Source organism: Carassius auratus, chromosome 31 (genome assembly GCF_003368295.1).
Source record: "Carassius auratus strain Wakin chromosome 31, ASM336829v1, whole genome shotgun sequence".
Classification (NCBI taxonomy): Eukaryota; Metazoa; Chordata; class Actinopteri; order Cypriniformes; family Cyprinidae; genus Carassius; species Carassius auratus.
The window spans coordinates 18,522,076-18,545,463 of NC_039273.1; the positions used below are offsets into that span (position 1 = coordinate 18,522,076).

General features: G+C 40.2%; 1 protein-coding gene across 1 annotated transcript in view; it reads right to left on the bottom strand.

Annotated features, from left to right (window-relative positions):
* The window catches only part of srp68 (signal recognition particle 68), a 109,425-nt gene that overhangs the window by 19,165 nt on the left and 66,872 nt on the right, over positions 1 to 23,388 (bottom strand). The window contains exons 10-11 of the mRNA XM_026213987.1: positions 4,225 to 4,292; positions 3,969 to 4,122 (exon numbers count right to left, since the gene is read on the bottom strand). Coding sequence (XP_026069772.1) covers positions 3,969 to 4,122; positions 4,225 to 4,292 — 222 coding nt within the window. The remainder of the gene's footprint in view (positions 1 to 3,968; positions 4,123 to 4,224; positions 4,293 to 23,388) is intronic.

A 23,388-nucleotide genomic window follows, 5' to 3' on the forward strand; every position in this document is an offset into this window, starting at 1 on the left:
AGTTTACATTAATTATTTACATTTTACATTTACATATCCAAAAAGTTTCAGTCTTTTAATTGCGATTAATCGCGATTAATTTAAAAAAAATTGTGCGATTAATTAGTTAAATTTTTTTAATCGATTGACAGCACTAGTATATATATATATATATATATATATATATATATATATATATATATATATATATATATATATATATAAATATAAGTATATGTATATATACAGTATTGTTCAAAATAATAGCAGTACAATGTGACTAACCAGAATAATCAAGGTTTTTAGTATATTTTTTATTGCTACGTGGCAAACAAGTTACCAGTAGGTTCAGTAGATTGTCAGAAAACAAACAAGACCCAGCATTCATGATATGCACGCTCTTAAGGCTGTGCAATTGGGCAATTAGTTGAAAGGGGTGTGTTCAAAAAAATAGCAGTGTCTACCTTTGACTGTACAAACTCAAAACTATTTTGTACAAACATTTTTTTTTTCTGGGATTTAGCAATCCTGTGAATCACTAAACTAATATTTAGTTGTATGACCACAGTTTTTTAAAACTGCTTGACATCTGTGTGGCATGGAGTCAACCAACTTGTGGCACCTCTCAGCTGTTATTCCACTCCATGATTCTTTAACAACATTCCACAATTCATTCACATTTCTTGGTTTTGCTTCAGAAACAGCATTTTTGATATCACCCCACAAGTTCTCAATTGGATTAATGTCTGGAGATTGGGCTGGCCACTCCATAACATTAATTTTGTTGGTTTGGAACCAAGACTTTGCCCGTTTACTAGTGTGTTTTGGGTCATTGTCTTGTTGAAACAACCATTTCAAGGGCATGTCCTCTTCAGCATAGGGCAACATGACCTCTTCAAGTATTTTAACATATGCAAACTGATCCATGATCCCTGGTATGCGATAAATAGGCCCAACACCATAGTAGGAGAAACATGCCCATATCATGATGCTTGCACCTCCATGCTTCACTGTCTTCACTGTGTACTGTGGCTTGAATTCAGAGTTTGGGGGTCGTCTCACAAACTGCCTGTGGCCCTTGGACCCAAAAAGAACAATTTTACTCTCATCAGTCCACAAAATGTTCCTCCATTTGTCTTTAGGCCAGTTGATGTGTTCTTTGGCAAATTGTAACCTCTTCTGCACATGCCTTTTTTTTAACAGAGGGACTTTGCGGGGGATTCTTGAAAATAGATTAGCTTCACACAGACATCTTCTAACTGTCACAGTACTTACAGGTAACTCCAGACTGTCTTTGATCATCCTGGAGGTGATCATTGGCTGAGCCTTTGCCATTCTGGTTATTCTTCTATCCATTTTGATGGTTGTCTTCCGTTTTCTTCCACGTCTCTCTGGTTTTGCTCTCCATTTTAAGGCATTGGAGATCATTTTAGCTGAACAGCCTATAATTTTTTGCACCTCTTTATAGGTTTTCCCCTCTCTAATCAACTTTTTAATCAAAGTACGCTGTTGTTCTGAACAATGTCTTGAACGACCCATTTTCCTCAGCTTTCAAATGCATGTTCAACAAGTGTTGGCTTCATCCTTAAATAGGGGCCACCTGATTCACACCTGTTTCTTCACAAAATTGATGACCTCAGTGATTGAATGCCACACTGCTATTTTTTTGAACACACCCCTTTCAACTAATTCAACTAATTGCCCAATTGCACAGCCTTAAGAGCGTGCATATCATGAATGCTGGGTCTCATTTGTTTTCTGAGAATCTACTGAACCTACTGGTAACTTGTTTGCCACGTAGCAATAAAAAAAATATACGAAAAACCTTGATTATTCTGGTTAGTCACATTGTACTGCTATTATTTTGAACAAAACTGTATATATATATATATATATATATATATGTATATATATATATATATATATATATATATATATATATATATATATATATATATATACATATACTAGGGGTGTAACGATTCATTCGTTTTCTCTATGCATCGATTACAAACCCTGTCGATTCATAAGCATCGATCTTGAAACATGATTTTTGAATTGTGAATCGCCGATCTTGGACAGTAATCGATTCAAAATGCTAAGAATCGAATGAAACGCGATTTCTATAGCGATTCAATGCTTTCAAAATGTATACACATTAAATTACTACATGCACGAATTAATGGAGACCTTGAAGAGTGTTCGTGAATCGTGCCTCTTATCTGTCCTTCACGCGCTCCACTGTTTACCGCCTGAGACTGTCACAGGATTGCGCTCGCGCTCCGTTCGTCTCTGCGCAGCTAACGTGTGATCTATAGGACTCGTGGAAAGTAATGCTAACGCGAAGTAGTTTGTCAATGGCTCTCTGCATCTTACCGACGCAGTTACCGGAGCCGTCGACAGCTGTATTTATTGCATGGACGGAGCAGAAATGTAAGTGTCTAAATCATACGGACAGATCCATTGAATGATAAATGTTTTTAAACAATGCGGATGAACCGAATATACGAAGGAAACTTTTAAAATTAACCACAGCATTAACAGCGACCTTGAAATAAGAGCGCGAGATTTATCTGATAATCAAATGCATGAAAGTAGCGTTTGTTTCATTAGCAAACAGACATGTGGCGCATTTTCTCTCAGAATCATTCGCTGAGAGGAAAAGTTAAATAGAGATGAAGACGTTTTCACACTGAAAGAGAAGCGATCTCGCTCTCATAGATGTGCCAGGCTATATCTGCAGTTAAACTGAATAAAAGCCCCAAAAAAAACACAAATAATTTATGAATGATGCAGTGCTAATTGACATTTATTACAGTATAGAAACTATAAAGTATATTTTCTACCTTATTCTGTGCAGAACATTTAAATAATTGCTAATTAAATGTATAAAACAATCATAAAATTGCCATTAGGAAAAAAATATCAATTACAAATGATTGATTATTGTCCAGCAGTGTATTTGATTTATTACAGCTAATTAAAAGTAATTTAAAAATAAGACAATTCCTTGTAAAAAAAAAAAAAATAATTATAATAATAATAATAATTATTATTATTATTATTATATAGGCTACATACATAAAATGATTGTATTTGACATTTCTGTCACTTCTGAAATTATGGCTACGCCCCTGGTGTGACAAAATCATATATATATAGTACAGACCAAAAGTTTGGACATACATTCTCATTCAAAGACTTTATTTTCATGTCTATTAAAATTGTAGATTCACACTGAATGCATCAAAACTATGAGTTGACGTGGAATTATATAGAATTATGAGATTATGAGATACCAAATAACTGCGAGTGGCGCAGTGTTGATATATATATATATATATATATATATATATATATATATATATATATATATATATATATATATATATATATATCTCAACACTGCGCCACTCGCAGTTATTTGGTCCATTACCACCACGGTAGTAAAAATCGTCCACCATCACAGCCCTAGTCAGATCGATTAATCTCTCTTTAAGAGCATTTGAGTTAGCTTTGTAAAAAAAATGGTTTCTATATATATTTTCTTTACGTAGGCTATAAACCGTATTCTATATACAAAACCAGTCAAAAGTTTGGAAACACAAATGGGAAGTTTCTAAACTTTTGACTATACTGTACTATAATATAGCCTTTTCAAAGAATATCGGCCGCTATATCGATATCATTCTTTTATTTTACTCCCTAATATTGGTCTCGGCCCCCCCAAAAAACATGTCGGTCTGGCTCTACTAAACTTTTTTTTAATTAAAATGTAGTAATGAAAAAAAGTTTTCGTTAAAAGCAACCGTTCAAGTGTTAGTTAACAGTATGTAAATAGTATCCTTCTAAATACCAAACTGTACCAAAATAGCGACCACAAAATTTTTAGAACTGTACAAAAACAGAGACCCCGCAAAAAGTACCAAACCATAAGAACAGTTACACTTCTCATGTTTACATGCATGAAGAATATGTGATATCTGAACCTGCAGGATGATATCATAGAGTCGTATGAGGTCCTGTGGTCGGGGGCCTCTCTTGTTCTCATCAGTCTGTGGCTCCTTTAGTTTAGCTTGCAGAGCATGAGCCATGCTCTCATTCCTCCTCACCACAGTCCACAATTTGATATATGTCAGGTAGCTGCACACAGAATATTTATATCACCACATTATTGTCAGGCATCACAAAATAAGTAGTTAAGTAGAAATGACTGCTGTGTTTTTCAACAGTTGTCATACTAACCTGTGCAGGTACTGCAGATTAGACACCTTGCCACTTTCAGCACCTTCTGCTGCTCTCTCTCTCTGCTTCTGTTGAGACAAAACATCCTTTTATGTTGAACAGTTATTTTATAATATATTTTTTTTTACATTATAGTTTATGGATGTACGTTTTTGTTATTAGCTAGACTGTGAGGAAAGCAAGATTTGTCATAGTATCCTTTTAACTGTTTTGGGGATTTCCGATGATGATGTTCAATGCATTTGTTGGTAAAAATAATTCCTTTTTATATCCTTGTTTCAGTCTACTGACTCACTCATGAAGACAGTCTAACCTCCACTGAAGTCAAACTACCATCACTAACAGACCATTTCCAATTAGAAAATACTATTATTAATGTTTATATAAAATATTTATTAAACAATAATATGTAATGTAATAAAGCAACAATATCTATTATAAAAGTTACTAAGCAATTCAGTCAATGGCAATTCACTCTGTGACACAAATTAATAGAGACTAAAGATTGCCTGTTAGATACACCCAAAATGAAGCTCGCTATCAGAAATGCTTCAAGCGGAGTGATAAAAAAAGCTCCCTGTGATGATTGTCGTGTTAACCCGGTGGAGGTGTGGCTGTTTCTTGTGTACCCATTATTTCCTTCTTTGCATGCCGCCTCCCCTGCACATACTTTCTTCAGCAGCTCACACAGGTGAATTGAATTGGGGAAATTAGAAGTTTGCACCCTGTTCAATTAGTGGCTTCAAAATACGCACATCAGTCAGTTTTCTGGATTGTGATGGACAGGGAGGACGGTAGAGGCATAAATGCATTCACTGTGAGGAACTGGGACTTTTGATCATGACGGGCTATTGGTAAGCTCACGTGGATTCTTGTTTTAGATCCTTTGCTTGTTTGGTATTTAAATGTTATTGTTGCAAAAGTAAAAGTAGTTGTTAATGCATGGCTTAAGAGATATTAAACCGATAAGACCAAATTCTTACATTGATATGGTTCTAAATGGAAAGTCTAGCAAAATGCAGGGTAAAAGAAAACCCAAATTATTTTGTGTAAAATCCTTGAACTGTTTTGTGAAAAATTCCCTTTTTATTTAAAAATTTTTTTTTCTATACATAGTGTATAAGCTTTTCACCTGTTATTCCCGATCCTGATCATGTTACATTGGTACCTGTTCAACTGGTCAAAATAAATAATTACTGAGTGAAATCCGAAGTCTGGTCCTTTTCAAGTGTGGGCACCTCACAGCTAGAAGACAATTGACAGTAAAAAACCGCCGTGACCAGTGAAGACTCCACAAAAGCCCGCCACAAAGAGGGGAAGACTCCAATTGGGGGCCAGGAGGAAACCAACTATCTGCTGTCCACTTGTCCGTCCAACAGCCAAGAAGGCAACATGGCCAAGTCCAAGTTTACCGGCAGCCAGCTTGAGTACTACAGATGGAGGAAAGAATGGGAGGCTCTGCAGAAGCAAGGTGAACCAACTGGGTCCATGGAGGTTAAGAAATTCCAACTGTTTGATAGCCTCGATGAAAGAGTAGCCAAAGATTTACACCTGTTTACTTATACCTCAGCAGACAAGATCTTCAGAGTCTTGGAGAACCGCTATGGGAACCAAGCCACTAACGCCATCGAGGTTGTCGGGTATTTTTGGGGCCTGGAGAAGTTTTGTCATGCCCTGATATTTGTGCTTTTTTCAGTTTCTTATAAATATCTGAATTAGTAAAGTCTAATATCACTGTAATCAGCACAAACTGGGCTATAATAATATGTGAAATGCATGCATGTACATGATTGTATTTTTGAGAAAAAAAATGTTATGCATGGTTAGTGAAAAACAAAAAATGTTAAATCACTTGAATAAGGCCATAGAACACATACATAACATTGATTTCCTGGGACTGTTGAGAACTGGAGCTTGTAGCCTAGAATTTTTATTTCTAAATTATGTGAAAATCATCTTGTTTACTCACTCACAGAAAACAATATATTGATTTAAATTTTCTAAGACACTTTTTGTTGGTAAAAGTCATATGCAAGTAGGCGTCAACTATCATGAATATCATTGTGATTTACACCTGAGAAGACAAAGGGCCGCATAATGAGCTGCATAATGGGCCTCTCATTCAGCTGTGCCACTGTGAGTGAGGAGTTACAAGAAAGAATGTGAGAACAAATAAATTATATAATTTGATGTTTGTAGTTTATTAAGAATATATTTAATTATCCCACAACATAATTTAATATCCATTTGGGGGAGCAGTTAAACAGTTTATTAGGAACAATCAAAGCTTACTTTCAAACAAATTTTTTGGCATCCTTACTCTAGTCACACAATCCTTCAGAAATCCTTTTAACAATCTTATTTTCTACCAAAAAAAACCCCATTTATTATCATCATCATCATCATTATTATTATTAATGTTGAAAAGAGCTGAGAATATTTTTCAGGTTTTTTTTAGGGGGAATAAATTGAAAGAACTGCATTGTTTTTACATTTGTTAGAGTTATCTCTATTTGTCACATTTATATTATTTACATCAAGCTTTTGAATGGTATAGTATTGTATATTGTTATTGAAACTTCATAATGTTTCACTTGATTATACATTTAGTCAGGAATTATAGTTTGGAAAAAGTATTTTGAAAAAGTCTTAACTAGTAAAATGTTTACACGTTATTGTGAAAACTAGTACAAATAAATAAAAAGAAACTTACTCATGTTTATGATCTCTGCTGAATAAAGTGCTTCATTCTTTTTTCTGAGGAAATCCATTTCTCAAATCCTCAACCACATCACACCTTTTTGGGGTGAATTATGTCTTATTCCTCTCATCGCGAAGCAAACGCTAAAATAAAATAAAAACTTGAAGAACAGTCTGGCTGCTTTTTCGTCTGTGTGGGCGTATTCAAGCTGTGTGCTTCAGTTTGAATCTGAATAGCACGTTAAGTGCGGGGGCGTGGTCACATTAGATATAATGAAGGGAGACATGAAAAACAGACATCGCGCTGTTTTCATTTGGATTACTTTATCTCAGAATATTTGTTTTCGGAAGCACTTGTTTAGTTTAAAAGTAGACATTTCAGGCTTTCAATAGATATCTCTATCATGTCTCTTCTTTGAGTATTCACAGAGTTACAGTTCATTTTAATGACGTGTTTGTAAATGAAGATCAGCGCACACAAAGGCTGCAGACAGCGCACCTTGTTTTTTATCTTTATTTTATAAGTGCACAAAGGTTTTTTGTTATGTCTGTATCCAAAAAAAGTAGACCCTTTACAGATTCGATTGATGTATTGCTCTTATCTGTACGATTAAAACTGAGTGTAATTAAAGTTATTTTCGGGGTTATCAGGAGAAAATGACTCAAAACGCATATATGTGTTAATCAACTTCAAAGGGTTAAGAGGGACCCTCAAGTCTCACCAACTGATCTGTTACGCACTTGACAAAATTGCAGAAGTGCACAGACATGTTCAATTTAACAAGCTGCAGGAGATTTTCCCTGATGTTCCCCTTAAGGACCTCATTAGACCTAGAGAGATCCAGCTTCTAATCAGCCACCAAGAAGGCCAGCTGGTGCCCCAAGAAGTTTGCTCTGTTGGCAACCTGGTGCTCTGGGATGGTCCACTCTGTAAGACTGTTGGGGGCATGCATCCAAATCTCTTCGAGGAAGTCATTCTGATGGCCCACACGTCCAAGACTCATTTTGCAAGATATATGAGAACTGCAGCAGTCAGGTATCAAGAGTTTGCAACAGACCCAGCTTCCTGCTACTATCTTGACCACCCTGAAGCACAGTCTAGCACAGCCAACAATAGCAGAGACTTTCTGAATGGGTGGAGGTGGGAAAGAATTGGAGCTGCTTGCTAGCCGAGATGTGGAGGGTGTCGCTGCGGGAACTGCCAGCCAGGGGGCAAAGAAATGACGCTCGCGGAAGAAAGGGAGATGGAGATCATGAGAAATGGTCTGACATATACAACTGGAGATGCTCACAGCACTGAACCACACTGGCATGCCAAGTATCCATGAACAGCAGATTCAAACGACAAGGAAGCAGTAAAAGCAACATTTCTTAGAACTGAGAAGCAGTTGTTGAAAGAACCTGAGTGGAAGACGGCCTATACTGCACAAGTCTATGAGATGGTGAATCATAAAGCTGCAATAAAGCTGTCCAAAGATGTCCTGCAGAATTGGACCGGGCCAGTGTGGTACACAAGTCATCTTATTGTGCCGAATACACACTCAAGTCTCCACCCCAATCAGACTAGTGTGGAACAGCAGCCAAAAGTACAGAGGTCTCAGTTTGAAAGACATCCTCATTAAAAGTCCTGACGTTCTGAACCCAATCAGAGCTGTCCTGATGAGGTTCCGAACTGGTGTCAATGCTGCTCTTGGTGACATTCGCAAGATGTATAACTCAGTTTGGCTGGAAGTTCAAGAGGTCCACCTACACAGACGCCTGTGGCGTGACAGTGAAGATACTGAAATAAAAGATTATGCCATCACAAGAGTAAACATTGGAGACAAACCTGCCGGTTTCATAGCCCAAGTCGCTATGCGAGAGAGTGCAAATTTGCCTTCATTCAGTCACTTCAAAGAAGAGAGACGCATGTAAGATGCCTACATCGACGACATTCTGACTTCGCACAATGATCTTGACCATCTAAAATGCCTCACAGCCAAAACTGAGCATATCCTTAAAGCTAGAGATTTTACATGAAGCCCTGGGTCTACTCTAGTCAAAGTGGGAGGAAATACTCCAAGAGTGAGACACCCAGAACAGAGGCAAAGACTATGATCCTGCCAAAGCAGCTGATGGAAGACGACAACAAAGCCCTTTGCCACACCATCAACAATGACAAACTTAGTGCCATGGTTGCAGTGAACTTTACAAAGAAAAAGAGGAAGATGCGCAATCTTTGTCAAAACCTGTTCAGAGAAGTAGTCAGAAATCAAACTCCTGATCCACTCACTAGAAGGGAGCTGTTAAGCAAAGTCTCCAGCCTGTATGACCCACTCTGCCTTGTTAGTCCTGTCAAGCAAAAAGGTGCCATTCTGGTTAGGAGAGCTTTCCAAGAAGCCAAAGTGAGGTACTGCTTAGAAGGCACGTGGAACGCTGCTTTGTCTGAAGGTCAGAAGAATATGCTGACCTAAGCCAACTTCGCTTCGCCAGATCCCTGACTCTGCCAGACCTCTGCGCAAAGCCCAGTGCCATTTCATTTTCTTATAATCCAAAGCCAAGCTGACCCCTCTTGAACACAGAGGTGATCCTTGTGAAAGCTGAGATCTGGGGAGCTGTATTTGCAGCCCACCTCAAGACCTACTTCCAGAGAAACTGCCGACTTCAGGTCGACAAATGGTACTATCTTGTTGAGAGTCAGACCGTCGTATTGGAGATTGGAGACATGCTCGACCAGGTGAATTGAATTGGGGAAATTAGAAGTTTGCGCCAAGTTCAACTAATGGCTTCAAAATGCGCGCACCAGTCAGTTGTTCGGCGTGCGATAAGACCAAATGCTTTGATTGGTATGGTTCTATATGGAAAGTCTAGCAAAAAGCAGGGTAAAAGAAAATCCAAGTTATTTTGTGTAAAATCCTCGAGCTGTGTTTTCTGAAAAATTTCCCGTTTTATTTATTATTATTATTTTTTTGTTGTTTAAAGGATTTTCACCTGTTATTCCCAATCCTGATACAATGGTACCTGTTCAACTGGTCAAAATAAATAATTACTGAGTGAAAACCGAAGTCTGGTCCTTTTTAAATGTGGGCACCTCACAGCTAGAAGACACTTGACATCTTCTGAGGCGTCTCACCAAATGTCTCTTTTGCCAGTTCCAAAACATCATTTTTAAGCTGTTAATGGAGTCTTGAGCCATTGATAGCATTCTAATGCAGTTATTAATGAAGTTATTAGAAAGAGAGCGAGAGAGACAGAGACACAAAGACAGAAAGAGAGAGAGAGCTTGTGTGAATTAGGCTAACCTACCTCTTTGTATACCTAAACAATGCGGTCTCCTCGCTAGTGAGAAATATCATGTGTCAGGGCAGTGCTGACAACACCTTTTTTGTGCAAATGGCGTAATTGTTATTACAGCTTTGCTATGCAAAGTGAATTGGAACTGTAATGCGGACAGGAGAGCTGCCTGGAACTACATTCGCCATGCTTTTCCCAGAAAATAATTGCACATCTCAGAACGTTCGTCAGCCAATCCGATTCAAGCATTCAACTGCCCCGTAGCATAAATCTATATAAACTTTTAAGAAATTGTTTACTCATACGGTTTCTGAAACCAAATCTTTGGATTTGAACACTACATCTAAAAATGGCTTGGAAAAAAAATTATGATAAAAAAGTATTGTTACGTTCATGAACTTTCGGTTTCCTTATTTGGTCTTTTTCCTGTTCTTGTTTTGTTAATTTATTGATCCCCACCTGTCTCCATTTCCCTGATTACCTCCTGTGTGCTCAAATACCCTGTCTGTTCAGTTCTTCCTCGTCCGTGATTGATGTTGGTTGATGTAAGTAAATGTAGTAATGTTGTATGTAGTCTATGTTATCTTTATCTTGGCCTGTTGGTGTCGCTGTTGGACAGTGTTTTCTCTACTTCCTGTTGGCCTTCTGTAGCTAATCGTAGCTCCGTCTAGCTGTTATGTATTTTTTTATTTTTTTATCTATAATCTTTCTTACTATCACTGTCTGTTTTTTTTTTGTTTTTTTTTAAGTTGTAAAATATAACTTAATTCACACCATATTTCTGATATTATCGATCAATCTTATCAGATTAACTTTGGACGTTCACTTTTCCGTGAGTGCAGTACACCTGCAAAGCGTTAGCACTCGTTAGCTTGTCATTAACGTTTTCTTTTCTCCTCTCCTCTCTCACGCTGCAGTTTTTCACAAGTTCATCAAACAACCGCAGTAAGAATATTTCATCAAGCACGGTGAGTAATGGCTTCGCCTGCTATCGTTATTTGCACCTCTTGCCACATGTACAGTTTATCTTTCTCTGTCACTGGTGAGGGATTCACATGTGATAAATGCAGGGAAATAGTTAGGCTGACAGAGAAGATATCAGAATTAGAGACACGCATCCAAACTTTAATTGAGGACAGTAAGAATGTTAGGGCTCTAGATGCGGCTTTGGATGCGTCAAGCTCAGGGATTCCTGTACATTGTCCGGTTCCGGCAACAGAGCCCCTGCAGCAGGGCAACTGGGTGACGGTGAGGCAGCGTAGTCGTGGGTCAAAACACCGCTCTTCTGTTCCAATCAAAACATTAAACAGGTTCTCCCTACTCAGTGATGCACCCACTGAGAAACCTGATGAAAGTGCTCTAGTTATTGGTGATTCTATTGTACGGAACGTGAAAATAGAGACACCAGCCACCATAGTCAAATGTTTACCGGGAGCCAGAGCGCCTGACATCTTGGCAAATTTAAAAGTGCTGGCTAATGCTAAACGTAAATACAGTAAGATTGTTATTCATGCCGGCGCTAATGATGTTCGACTTCGCCAGTCGGAGATCACTAAAAATAACCATAAAGAGGTCACAGAGGTCAGTTAATTCTCAGCACATAGAGACTCTTTCACCTAGATATCACACTATAGAGACTGTGTCTGTTCCCCAAACTAGAAAATACAAAAAACGTCCAAACCAAGTTAAGCCTAACAATTTAATTGAGGTTCAACAAATAAAAAACAAATGCAATATGGATAAACAAACGATAAAGCTTGGCTTATTGAATATCAGATCCATTTCTACGAAAACACTTTTTGTAAATAACATGATAACTGATCATAATATAGATGTGCTCTGTTTGACAGAAACTTGGCTAAAACCTGATGATTACATTATTTTAAATGAGTCCACCCCCCAAGATTACTGTTATAAACATGAGCCGTGTCTAAAAGGCAAAGGGGGAGGAGTTGCTTCATTTTATAACAACGTTTTCAGGATTTCTCAGAGGGCAGGCTTCAAGTATAACTCGTTTGAAGTAATGGTGCTACATATAACATTATCCAGAGAAACCAATGTTAATGATAAATCCCCTGTTATGTTTGTACTTGGCTACTGTATACAGGCCACCATACAGACTCTATTAAAGAGCTTGGTGATTTTACATCCGAGTTAGTTCTGGCTGCAGATGAAGTTTTAATAGTTGGTGATTTTAATTTCCATGTCGATAATGAAAAAGATGCATTAGGATCAGCATTTATAGACATTCTGAACTCTATTGGTGTTAGACAACATGTTTCAGGACCTACTCATTGTCGAAATCATACTCTAGATTTAATACTGTCACATGGAATTGATGTTGATAATATTGAAATTATTCAGCCAAGTGATGATATCTCAGATCATTATTTAGTTCTGTGCAAACTTCATATAGCCAAAATTGTAAATTCTACTTCTTGTTACAAGTATCAAAGAACCATCACTTCTACCACAAAAGCGCAGCTGGAGGAAAACAAAACTAGGGGTATTTCGTATTGCTTGGCGGGAAAGTAGCATATCCCACAGAAAAGCATTAAAAACTGCTAGATCTGATTACTTTTCTTCTCTTTTAGAAGAAAACAAACATAACCCCAGGTATTTATTCAATACAGTGGCTAAATTAACGAAAAATAAAGCCTCAACAAGTGTTGACATTTCCCAAAACCTTCAAACTGGCTGTTATTAAGCCTCTCATAAAAAAACCACAACTTGACCCCAAAGAACTTTTTAATTATAGACCAATCTCGAATCTCCCTTTTCTGTCCAAGATACTAGAAAAGGTGGTATCCTCACAATTATATTCCTTCTTAGAGAAAAATGGTATATGTGAGGATTTCCAGTCAGGATTTAGAATGTATCACAGTACTGAGACTGCTCTCCTTAGAGTTACAAATGATCTGCTCTTATTATCTGATCGTGGGTGTATCTCTCTATTAGCTTTATTGGATCTTAGTGCTGCGTTTGACACAATTGACCACAGCATTCTTTTGCATAGACTTGAACACTTTGTTGGCATCAGTGGAAGTGCATTAGCATGATTTAAATCGTACTTATATGACCGCCATCAGTTCGTAGCAGTGAATGAAGATGTATCATATCGATCACAAGTGCAGTATGGAGTACCTCAAGGCTCAGTACTAGGGCCGCTACTCTTCACGCTTTATATGTTACCCTTGGGAGATATCATCAGGAAACATGGTGTTAGCTTTCACTGTTATGCTGATGATACTCAGCTCTATATTTCCTCGCAGCCCGGTGAAACACACCAATTTGAAAAACTAATGGAATGCATAGTCGATATAAAAAATTGGATGACGAGTAATTTCTTACTGCTAAATTTAGAATAAAACAGAGGTGTTAATTATAGGGCCTAAAAACTCTGCTTGTAATAACCTAGAACACTGTCTAAGACTTGATGGTTGCTCTGTCAATTCTTCGTCATCAGTTAGGAACCTAGGTTTAAAATATTGCTTATTACTTATAAAGCCCTGAATGGTTTAGCACCTCAGTATTTGAATGAGCTCCTTTTACATTATACTCCTCAACGTTCGCTACGTTCTCAAAACTCAGGCAATTTGATAATACCTAGAATATCAAAATCAACTGCGGGCGGCAGATCCTTTTCCTATTTGGCGCCTAAACTCTGGAATAACCTACCTAACATTGTTCGGGAGGCAGACACACTCTTGCAGTATAAATCTAGATTAAAGACCCATCTCTTTAACCTGGCATACACATAACATACTAATATGCTTTTAATATCCAAATCCGTTAAAGGATTTTTAGGCTGCATTAATTAGGTAAACCGGAACTGGAAACACTTCACATAACACCCGATGTACTTGCTACATTATTAGAAGAATGGCATCTACGCTAGTATTTGTCTGTTTCTCTCTTGTTCCGAGGTCACCGTGGCCACCAGATCCAGTCTGTATCCAGATCAGAGGGTCACTGCAGTCGCCCGGATCCAGTACGTATCCAGACCAGATGGTGGATCAGCACCTAGAAAGGACCTCTACTGCCCTGAAAGACAGCAGAGACCAGGACAACTAGAGCCCCAGATACAGATCCCCTGTAAAGACCTTGTCTCAGAGGACCACCAGGACAAGACCACAGGAAACAGATGATTCTTCTGCACAATCTGACTTTGCTGCAGCCTGGAATTTAACTACTGGTTTCGTCTGGTCAGAGGAGAACTGGCCCCCCAACTGAGCCTGGTTTCTCCCAAGGTTTTTTTCTCCATTCTGTAATCGATGGAGTTTCGGTTCCTTGCCGCTGTCGCCTCTTGCTTGTTTAGTTGGGGTCACTTCATCTACAGTGATATCATTGACTTGATTGCAAATAAATGCACAGACACTATTTAACTGAACAGAGATGACATCACTGAATTCAATGATGAACTGCCTTAACTATCATTGTGCATTATTGAGACAGTTTTTCAAATGAATGTTGTTCAGTGCTTTGACGCAATGTATTTTGTTTAAAGCACTATATAAATAAAGGTGATTGATTGATTTATCAATGTTCAGTTAACTCTTGATTTATACCCTCCTCGTGCACTGATTCTATATGCTAGCAGACACACGACTGTAACAGAATCACAGACCCAAAACAGTTTAGTTAATGGCATTTTCTTTCTTTTTGGTTTTTGTTTTCCTCCGTCTCCCGGACGTTTCATCCAGCCCTGAATTTCCTGTTTCTCCACTGGTTCAGCCCAGCCCTGATCCTCCTGTGTACCCTTCCGGTCTCCCACTCCCACCTCCTCCAGTCAGTTCCTCTGCTCCATTTTCGCTGGTTCCGCCCAGCCCTAAATTTTCTGTTTCTCCTCTGGTTCCGTCCAGCCCTGAATTTTCTGTTTATCCGCTGGTTCCACCCAGTCCTTTATTTTCTGTTTCTCCACTGGCTCCGCCCAGCCCTGAATCTCCTGTGTCTCTGCTGGTTCCGCCCAGCCCTGAATCTCCTGTGTCCCCGCTGGTTCCGTCCAGCCCTGAATCTCCTGTATTCCCTTCCAGCTTCCCTCTCCCACCTCCTCCTAGACCTGCCAGTTGCCCTGCTCCACTTCCGCTGGTTCAATCCAGCTCCGTATCTCTTGTCTCTGCTGGCTCTGTCCAGCCCTGATCCTCCTGTGTTTCCTCCCATCCTTCCTCTCTCATCTCCTCCTAGACCAGCCAGTTTCTTGACCTCATCTCTGCTGGTGCCAGTCAGTCCTGCAGCTCACCCGTAGTCCGCGCCATCTGGGCGTGATGGTTCGCCGCAAGATTTCCAGTCTCCAGCTCCGCCTTGGCATGTGGATTCCCTGTCTCTGCCTCCAGCCTCCGAGCCCTGGACTCCTCCTCGGTCCTTCGACCTAGCGGCTCCGCCTTGGCTCTTAGCTCCCTAGTCTCCATCGTGGCCTGGCATCCCACCTGCTCCACTGGATGCCTGCGTCTGTCGGCCCCCTGGTGTCGTCAGCTTCTTCTCCACCATGGCTCCTCCCACCGTCGACTCCACCATGGATCTCCATCCTGGCTGGTCTCTGGAGCACCATCTGGCTCCTCCTGCTCTGTGCTCCTTCCTGGCTCCTCCCTCCCTCCACTCTGCCCTGGTTCCTAGCTCCCTCTTTGCCTGCCCCTTGCCTGTCTCTAGAACCCCCACCCTCCCTCCACTGATATTCCTCTTGCGGTGCGAGGATGCACCGTTCTGGGGTTGGGGCAAACTGTTATGTTCATGAACTTTGTTTCCTTATTTGGTCTTTTTCCTGTTCTTGTTTTGTTAATTGATTGATCCCCACCTGTCTCCAGTTCCCTGATTACCTCCTGTGTGCTCAAATACCCTGTCTGTTCAGTTCTTCCTCGTCCGTGATTGATGTTAGTTGATGTAAGTTAATGTATTAATGTTGTATGTAGTCTATGTTATCTCTATCGATGTTCAGTAAACTCCTCGTGATTTATACCCTCCTAGTGCACTTATTCTCTACGCTAGCAGATAACGACTGTAACAAGTATAATAAATAAAAGTATAAACATCAGCTTAAATACAGTTATCTAATAAGCATGTCCTATTTTGTGTATTAAACTTCAGAAAAATTGGTGTCTTTTTGAAACATTACTGTCTCTGTATATGATATGACAATTGTTTTCTCATAATAAATAAAATGCTCATGTAGTGACTCAAAGCAGTTCTAGAAGTTATGTTTGTGTGTTCATGTACTCATATATTGAGGCGACAGAGGCTAAAAACACTGCTAGCATCAGTAGGCCTATGTATAATAAATGAAACCGCATGTCTGCACCAATCATTTCTATGAGGGGCAGACAGGGAAATAATTTCAGACCTTGAATTCTCAAACTCATACAAACAAACTCTGAAACATGTACAACCCTATTTTTTTGTATGGACCTGACATATAAAAGGTTTAAATCTTTAGGTTGGGGACAATTAAAATAATCATAAGCTCTCTCCTGAACTGCACCTTCACTTCCATTTTTCTTTTCAGTCTCTTTATTTTGCCCTGATACCCATCTATCTCATGACTTTATTACTCAAGATTTAACAAAACTATACTTTCTAAATTGCCTACATGTCAAAATTAGTACATAACTATCTTTATAAAAAGAAATCCTAATACTGAACATTTTTTATGTTTTTCCCTTACAAAAATACCCCCCCCCAACCTATTATGAAATAGTAATTTAGCAGAAAAATAATCATTTACTATTACTATCATTTACTATTACTGATTTCCACAGACATGCAGAATGTGCAGGATCCATATATTGACTTTTTGCGGCTTAATATTTCACAGACACTAGTCCATATTGCATTTTGATTCAAGTGTACTGACCTACTTTTGAATTATTCGTCCAAAATGTGGCATATTCAGTCCACGTTACAGGAATTCCGTTTTTATGACTGGATTCTACAAACCAGACCGTGTTTTCTGCATTGCAGTAATTATAGGGCCGTTTGTCTCAGAATAGTCAGTGCAATTTGGGAAATAAATCAATTAAATCTGTATGTGGATGTAAATATTCAAATGTAATACCCCTTGTAATCCCCCATGTAATCAACACTTTCATAAGTAACTAATTTAACTACACAGTTTTTCTTAGTAACTGATTACAGTTACGTTTATTTTGTAATTTAATTACTTAACGCCATTACATGTAACTAGTTACTCCCCAACAATGTATGTATATTTATTATATTGTGTGTGTGTGTGTGTGTATACCGTGTATGTGTATGTGTATGCCGAGTACAACATCAAAGAGGATTTCTATAGAGCTCTTGATGCCATCCTACAGAAAACCCCTGCTTCAGACAGAATCATACTCATGGGAGACTTCAATGCTAGAGTGGGTACGGAGCATATGGTATGGAGTAAAGTCATCGGCCAGCATGGTGTGGGGAAAATGAACCGCAACGGGCTCAGACTCCTCTCTCTCTGTGCAGAGCACCAGCTGGTCATCACTAACACCATCTTCCAGATGAAGAACAGGCTCAAGACCACCTGGCAGCACCCCCGCTCAAAACACTGGCATCTCCTGGATTACGTGATTGTCCGTCAAAAGGATAGACGAGATGTCCTTACCACTCGTGTTATGCGCGGAGCTGAGTGCTGGACTGACCACCTCATGGTCAGATCCAAATTACTCATGAGTATTCAACCTCGTGTTCCGAGGCGAGCCCCAAACAAGAAACTAAACTGCACAGCGTTGAACAACCTCACCATCAAAGACAACCTCCGACGGCTCCTTGCTGAAAACCTCAACATGATCCCGGAGGAATCAGCTGATTGGCCAGCTCTACGCCAGGCTATTCATAACGCTGCTTCCGAGGCGCTTGGCCAATCAAGGAAACATCACCAGGACTGGTTTGACTGCAACTCAGCTGAGATACAGTCACTTCTTAAAACCAAGCATGAAGCCCATAAAGCTCTCTTGTCCTGCCCTGGATCTGCTACCCACAAAGCCACCTTCACTGCTGTAAGAGCAGAAACCCAGCGAGCCCTTCGGACTATGGAGAACATCTGGTGGGTAAAAAAGGCGCACGAAATCCAAAACCTGGCAGACTGCAATAACACTCAAGGCTTTTACGATGCCATAAAAGCATTGTACGGCCCCAGGAAGCGGGTGATTGCTCCAGTCCGATCAGCTGAGGGGTCCACGCTCTTCAAGGACCGCCACGAGATTCTTGCCCGTTGGGTAAATCATTTTGAGAATCTCTTCAACCACACCAACCCTGTTGACCAACACATCCTGGATAATCTGCCAGACTTGCCACCAACCATGCACCTGGATACTCCACCACTTTTCTGAGAACTCCGGCAAGCTATTTCAGGTCTGAAAAACAACAAAAGCGCTGGACCCGATGGAATCCCTGCAGAGGTTTTCAAACATGGAGGATACACCCTCACGCGTCGCCTGCACCTCCTGATTCAAAACATCTGGGAACATGGGACCCTCCCACAGGACTGGAAGGATGCTAACATTGTTGTCATATACAAGCAGAAAGGAGACCGAGCAGTCTGTGGCAACAGCCGTGGGATATCTCTCCTCTCCATCGCAGGGAAAGCACTGGCCAAGATCATGCTCAGCAGACTGGTTGAGCACATCTCGGAAGCTGTGCTTCCGGAAACGCAGTGTGGCTTCCGGAAGACCAGATCCACAACAGACATGGTTTTTGTCTTGAGGCAGCTGCTGGAGAAGAGTCGAGAGCATCACAAAGACCTTTACGTAGCCTTCATCGATCTCAGCAAAGCCTTTGACACCATCAACCGTGAGTTGCTCTGGAAATACCTATCCAAAATTGGGGTACCACCCAAGTTTCTCAGCATCCTACAGCAGCTGCATGACGGGATGAAAGCCAGAGTCCTCATGGGAGAACTCCAATCAGAGTCTTTTGGGGTAAACGTTGGGGTGAAGCAAGGCTGTGTCCTGGCTCCGATGCTCTTTAACATCCTCCTCTCTGCCATCACCTGCCTTTTCCACCGTGTCCTGGGACATGAAGACGGTGTCCATGTGGAATACCGACTTGACGGAAGCCTCTTCAACATTCGTCGGCTTCAAGCTCACACAAAGACAAAGACCCGCCAGATCTGTGAGCTTCAGTATGCTGATGACTGTGCAGTCTTAGCCCACAGCCCAGACTCTATGCAGTACGCCCTTAACACCATATCCAGTCTGTACCAATCTTTCGGCCTGAAGGTTAACACTCAAAAAACCGAGGTCATGTTCCATCTCACCACCCCCGTTCCCACACCCCCCAGTTTTCACATAAATGGTGTTCCACTTAAATCAATGGACCACTTCACCTACCTCGGCTCCACTCTGTCCTCAAGCAGCTCCCTTGACACAGAAATACACACTCGGATAAATAAAGCCTCATCATCTTTTGGACGCCTACGCAGCAGGGTTTTTGAAAATCGTAACCTGAAGGTCAGTACCAAGGTTGCTGTTTACAATGCGGTATGTCTCTCCACTCTTCTTTATGGGGCAGAGTCATGGACTTCATACCGCCAGCACATCATCCACCTAGAGGCCTTCCATATTCGCTGCTTACAAAAAATCCTCAGCTTGTCCTGGAAAGATCGAATCCCCCATACAGTCATCCTCAGCAAAACCAACTCAATCTGTATGGAAGCTGCTGTGGCCAGAAAACATCTGCGTTGGATAGGGCACATCATACGCATGCCTGAACATCGCCTGCCCCGCCAAGTCCTTTACAGTCAACTAGTGGGTGCGAAACGTTCCGCTGGAGGGCAAAAGCGTCGTTTTAAGGACTATACCAGGGACCTCCTTAAGCGGGCAAACATCCCCCTCACGAAGCTAGAATCTCTGGCACTTGACCGATCAGCCTGGCAGGCCACCTGTGCTGCTGCGGTCTCTCAAATACACCAAACCAACCAAGACCAACGATCCATGAGGCGAATCAAGAGACACCAACGGGCGGCTGGTACCCCCCTGGTATCTGGTTTCCCCTGCTCCATCTGCGGTCGAGTGTGCGGATCAAGGATCGGACTTTACGCCCATGAGAAGTGGCACCAGCGGCAAGGTTGCTGAACCCCCACCCCCCATCCCTATCCCTGGAGCAAGCGTTATCATCGAACACGATGGACAGCTAAGAAAACACACACACACATACACATTTTGAAGATTGAACAGGCCACTCAAGAACATTCTATAATTGATCACTGAACCAAGCACAAGTAGATTTGGATGTGTACTTTGGGATGACCATTGGGAGAGTCCATTGATCATCAGCTTCAGTCTTTGCACCAAAGGCATCACAATTCTTGTCAAAATGGCCTGATACTTCAAAGAATCCATGATGTCCTTAATACAGTCATGATTTCTACTTCCTGCTACAGTTAAGAAACACCATAACAGGATAAAGCCATTATTTTTACTATCGGGCTGAACGGTTCTACGGTTTTCAAATACTGAAATACTCAAATATTGGTACTGAGATTCAAATAATTTTATTTTTGAACACCTGGCATCCCCCACGAAATGGTCTTCATGCTTGAATTTAGCAATTATTTTTACTATCAGGCTGAACAGTTCTAAGGATTGTCAGGTATGGTTACAACTGTATTTACATGTGAGCCTGGTATGGTGCTGCACGATTACAAACCATTCTTGGCCCGGAATTCTCAGCACGGTTAGACAACCATTCTTAGCCGTGGTGTTCGAATGCATGTGCGTGACGTTGCCACTGTGTTGCCGGTCTACCAGTTTCTTCATAGCTGGCTAAGCGTAACACCTTTTTATCAAACAGCCAAGTAAACCGTTATGCTACATTCAATATAAAATGTCTGAAAAAAAAAAATGTCTGAGACAGTCAGATCTGTGGAGGAAACATTTACGCTTATTGATATTAAACCCTGTGTCACCTTCTGTTTATTTTATTTTCAAATGTCAAGTTGTCATTCATTTTTCTGTTATTGAACAGAGTAAATATCAGATAAAAAAGGAGCATTTGAATTGAGTAAGGACAAGACAAAGGCAGTGTGCCAAATATGCAAAACTGGCCAACCACAATAGCACATCCAGTTCTGAAAAATCTGTAATTAGTATGCCTATAGCATATTGTTGGTCTAAAGCAGGGGTCAGCAACCTATGGCACAAGTGGCTTGCAGAGGGATAATTGCTCGCATGCGAGCATTAGGGAAAACTGCATACTGATGTAATAACTTATAGTAACAGAGCCTGTTAGGTGCTATAAATACTATTAAAGTGTGAGAATTAACTTGCACTAGTCAATTCAGATCAAAGCCTTAGCAGTCTAACAGCGCTGGTCAATGTCAAAATTACTGAGATGGCCAATCAAATCAAAGTAGGTGGAGTTTAATGTTGTCACGGTGTCTGGTCTGTTCCTCCCCAGGTGTCCACTAGTGTTCTCACTTCCCCATAGACAATTCACCGCAGGCACTACATTTTCCACATAGCTTTGTCACTTCATCAGTTAATTGCACACCTGTTTTTGCACTCCGCTGTCTCCATTTCCTTCATTATCCTGTCTATATATTAGGGTTGTGCCGATAGACGATTGTATAGTGTATCGACGATAGTCAGAGATATCGACATAAGCAGATTCCTCTGTCGATAATCAAGACGATATTAGGCTCATTTTCCTATAAATGGATTATATTATAATTATTATTTTTATTTTTATTAGGCTGCTTATTATAATTCGGCTATCAAACTGCCCAGCAATTTCACTTCAGCACCGCATTTCTTTGACTCGGATAACTCGTTAAATCCATGAAATTAAAGGGATAAAAAAACAAGGAGTTGGTGTCCCACACATTTAATGGCTTCTACACGATAACGCGCTCTTCTCATACATGAGAGATTAACTCTTTCATGGCTTACAAATAAAGACAAAATAATAAAGCGACAGAGTGAACTTTTCATCCATAGTGGTTCTCATGTAGTCCTTCTCTTTAAAGACTGATCACTTAACTTATAACACACACTATGTGGTGACGTAGAAGGACTACGTGAGAACCACTATGGATGAAAGTTCGCTCTGCCGCCTTTTTATTATTTTTATGCACCCTGCACTATAATGTGATACATGCAAAATACAGAGTTTTGGCCGTTACAAAGTCTCCATCCACAAACAGATGTACATTGTCTGCAGATAGGTATTTCATTGCACTTTAACAAGTAATCCAGCCCATATATGTGCAATATTTTAAACAAGCCCTCACCATCTGAGTGTAATGCCACAGTTATGTTAGAATGCATCTTTGTTGTTTCTGTGGCGGTGCATTGGTCTCGTCATGAGGCATAGTCCCGAGTGCTGTATGACTGATGCATCGGTAGGCTACAATTGAACTTTACTAATAATACATGAACTTAGCTGTTTTAAATACTTTATATTTAACATGTTCGTTTATGTCCAATATTAGTGTTAAACTGCTGGACTTTAAATGAAATCGACTATTGATTTTCACCGTTGACTGATTTTGCAGAACATTTAGACTGATAACTTCCGTGCGCAGATGCGGCAGATTTGTCACCGGATGTTATCAGTCTAAATGTATGACATTTGCGCCCGACAATATATGAACTAGCCATTTAAAATACAGTATTTTTATATTTAACATTAGTTTATCAGTATGTTTGAAAGTATATTTTTTCGATTACTGGTGATTCCATAGGCTCACTCTCGCGCACCTGCTCGGTTTAAAACACCAAATAGTTATGCTATGACGAGAACAAAGAGTTTTCTTTTGCTCCACCCATGCACGATAATAGTGTCGTCGATCTCATGGGCTGATGATATGACGATCTGAAAAATGACCATATCGCCCAACACTACTATATATACACCGGTCTGTTTTCATTCGGTTTCATGGAGACCTTATTTTCCATCACCCAGTATTCTATTCTCGCATTCCCTTGTGGTTTCTAGTTTCTTGTTTCATGTTTGTTTTGTTTCTGGACTGATTTCATGGTTATGACCTCTTGCCTGTTTGGATATCGATTTTTGGATTTCCCATTAAACACACTGATTTTGGATCTCTCGTTCCTGTGAACATTCGTTACAAATGTTCACAGAAGCAGAACGCGAAGCGCAACTTTAAAGAGTTGATGAAGATGAAGCTGCAAATCATTAAATTAAGTCTAACTTTTGATACATTTAACGAAATAAATGTTAAATGACGACAACTATATCCAG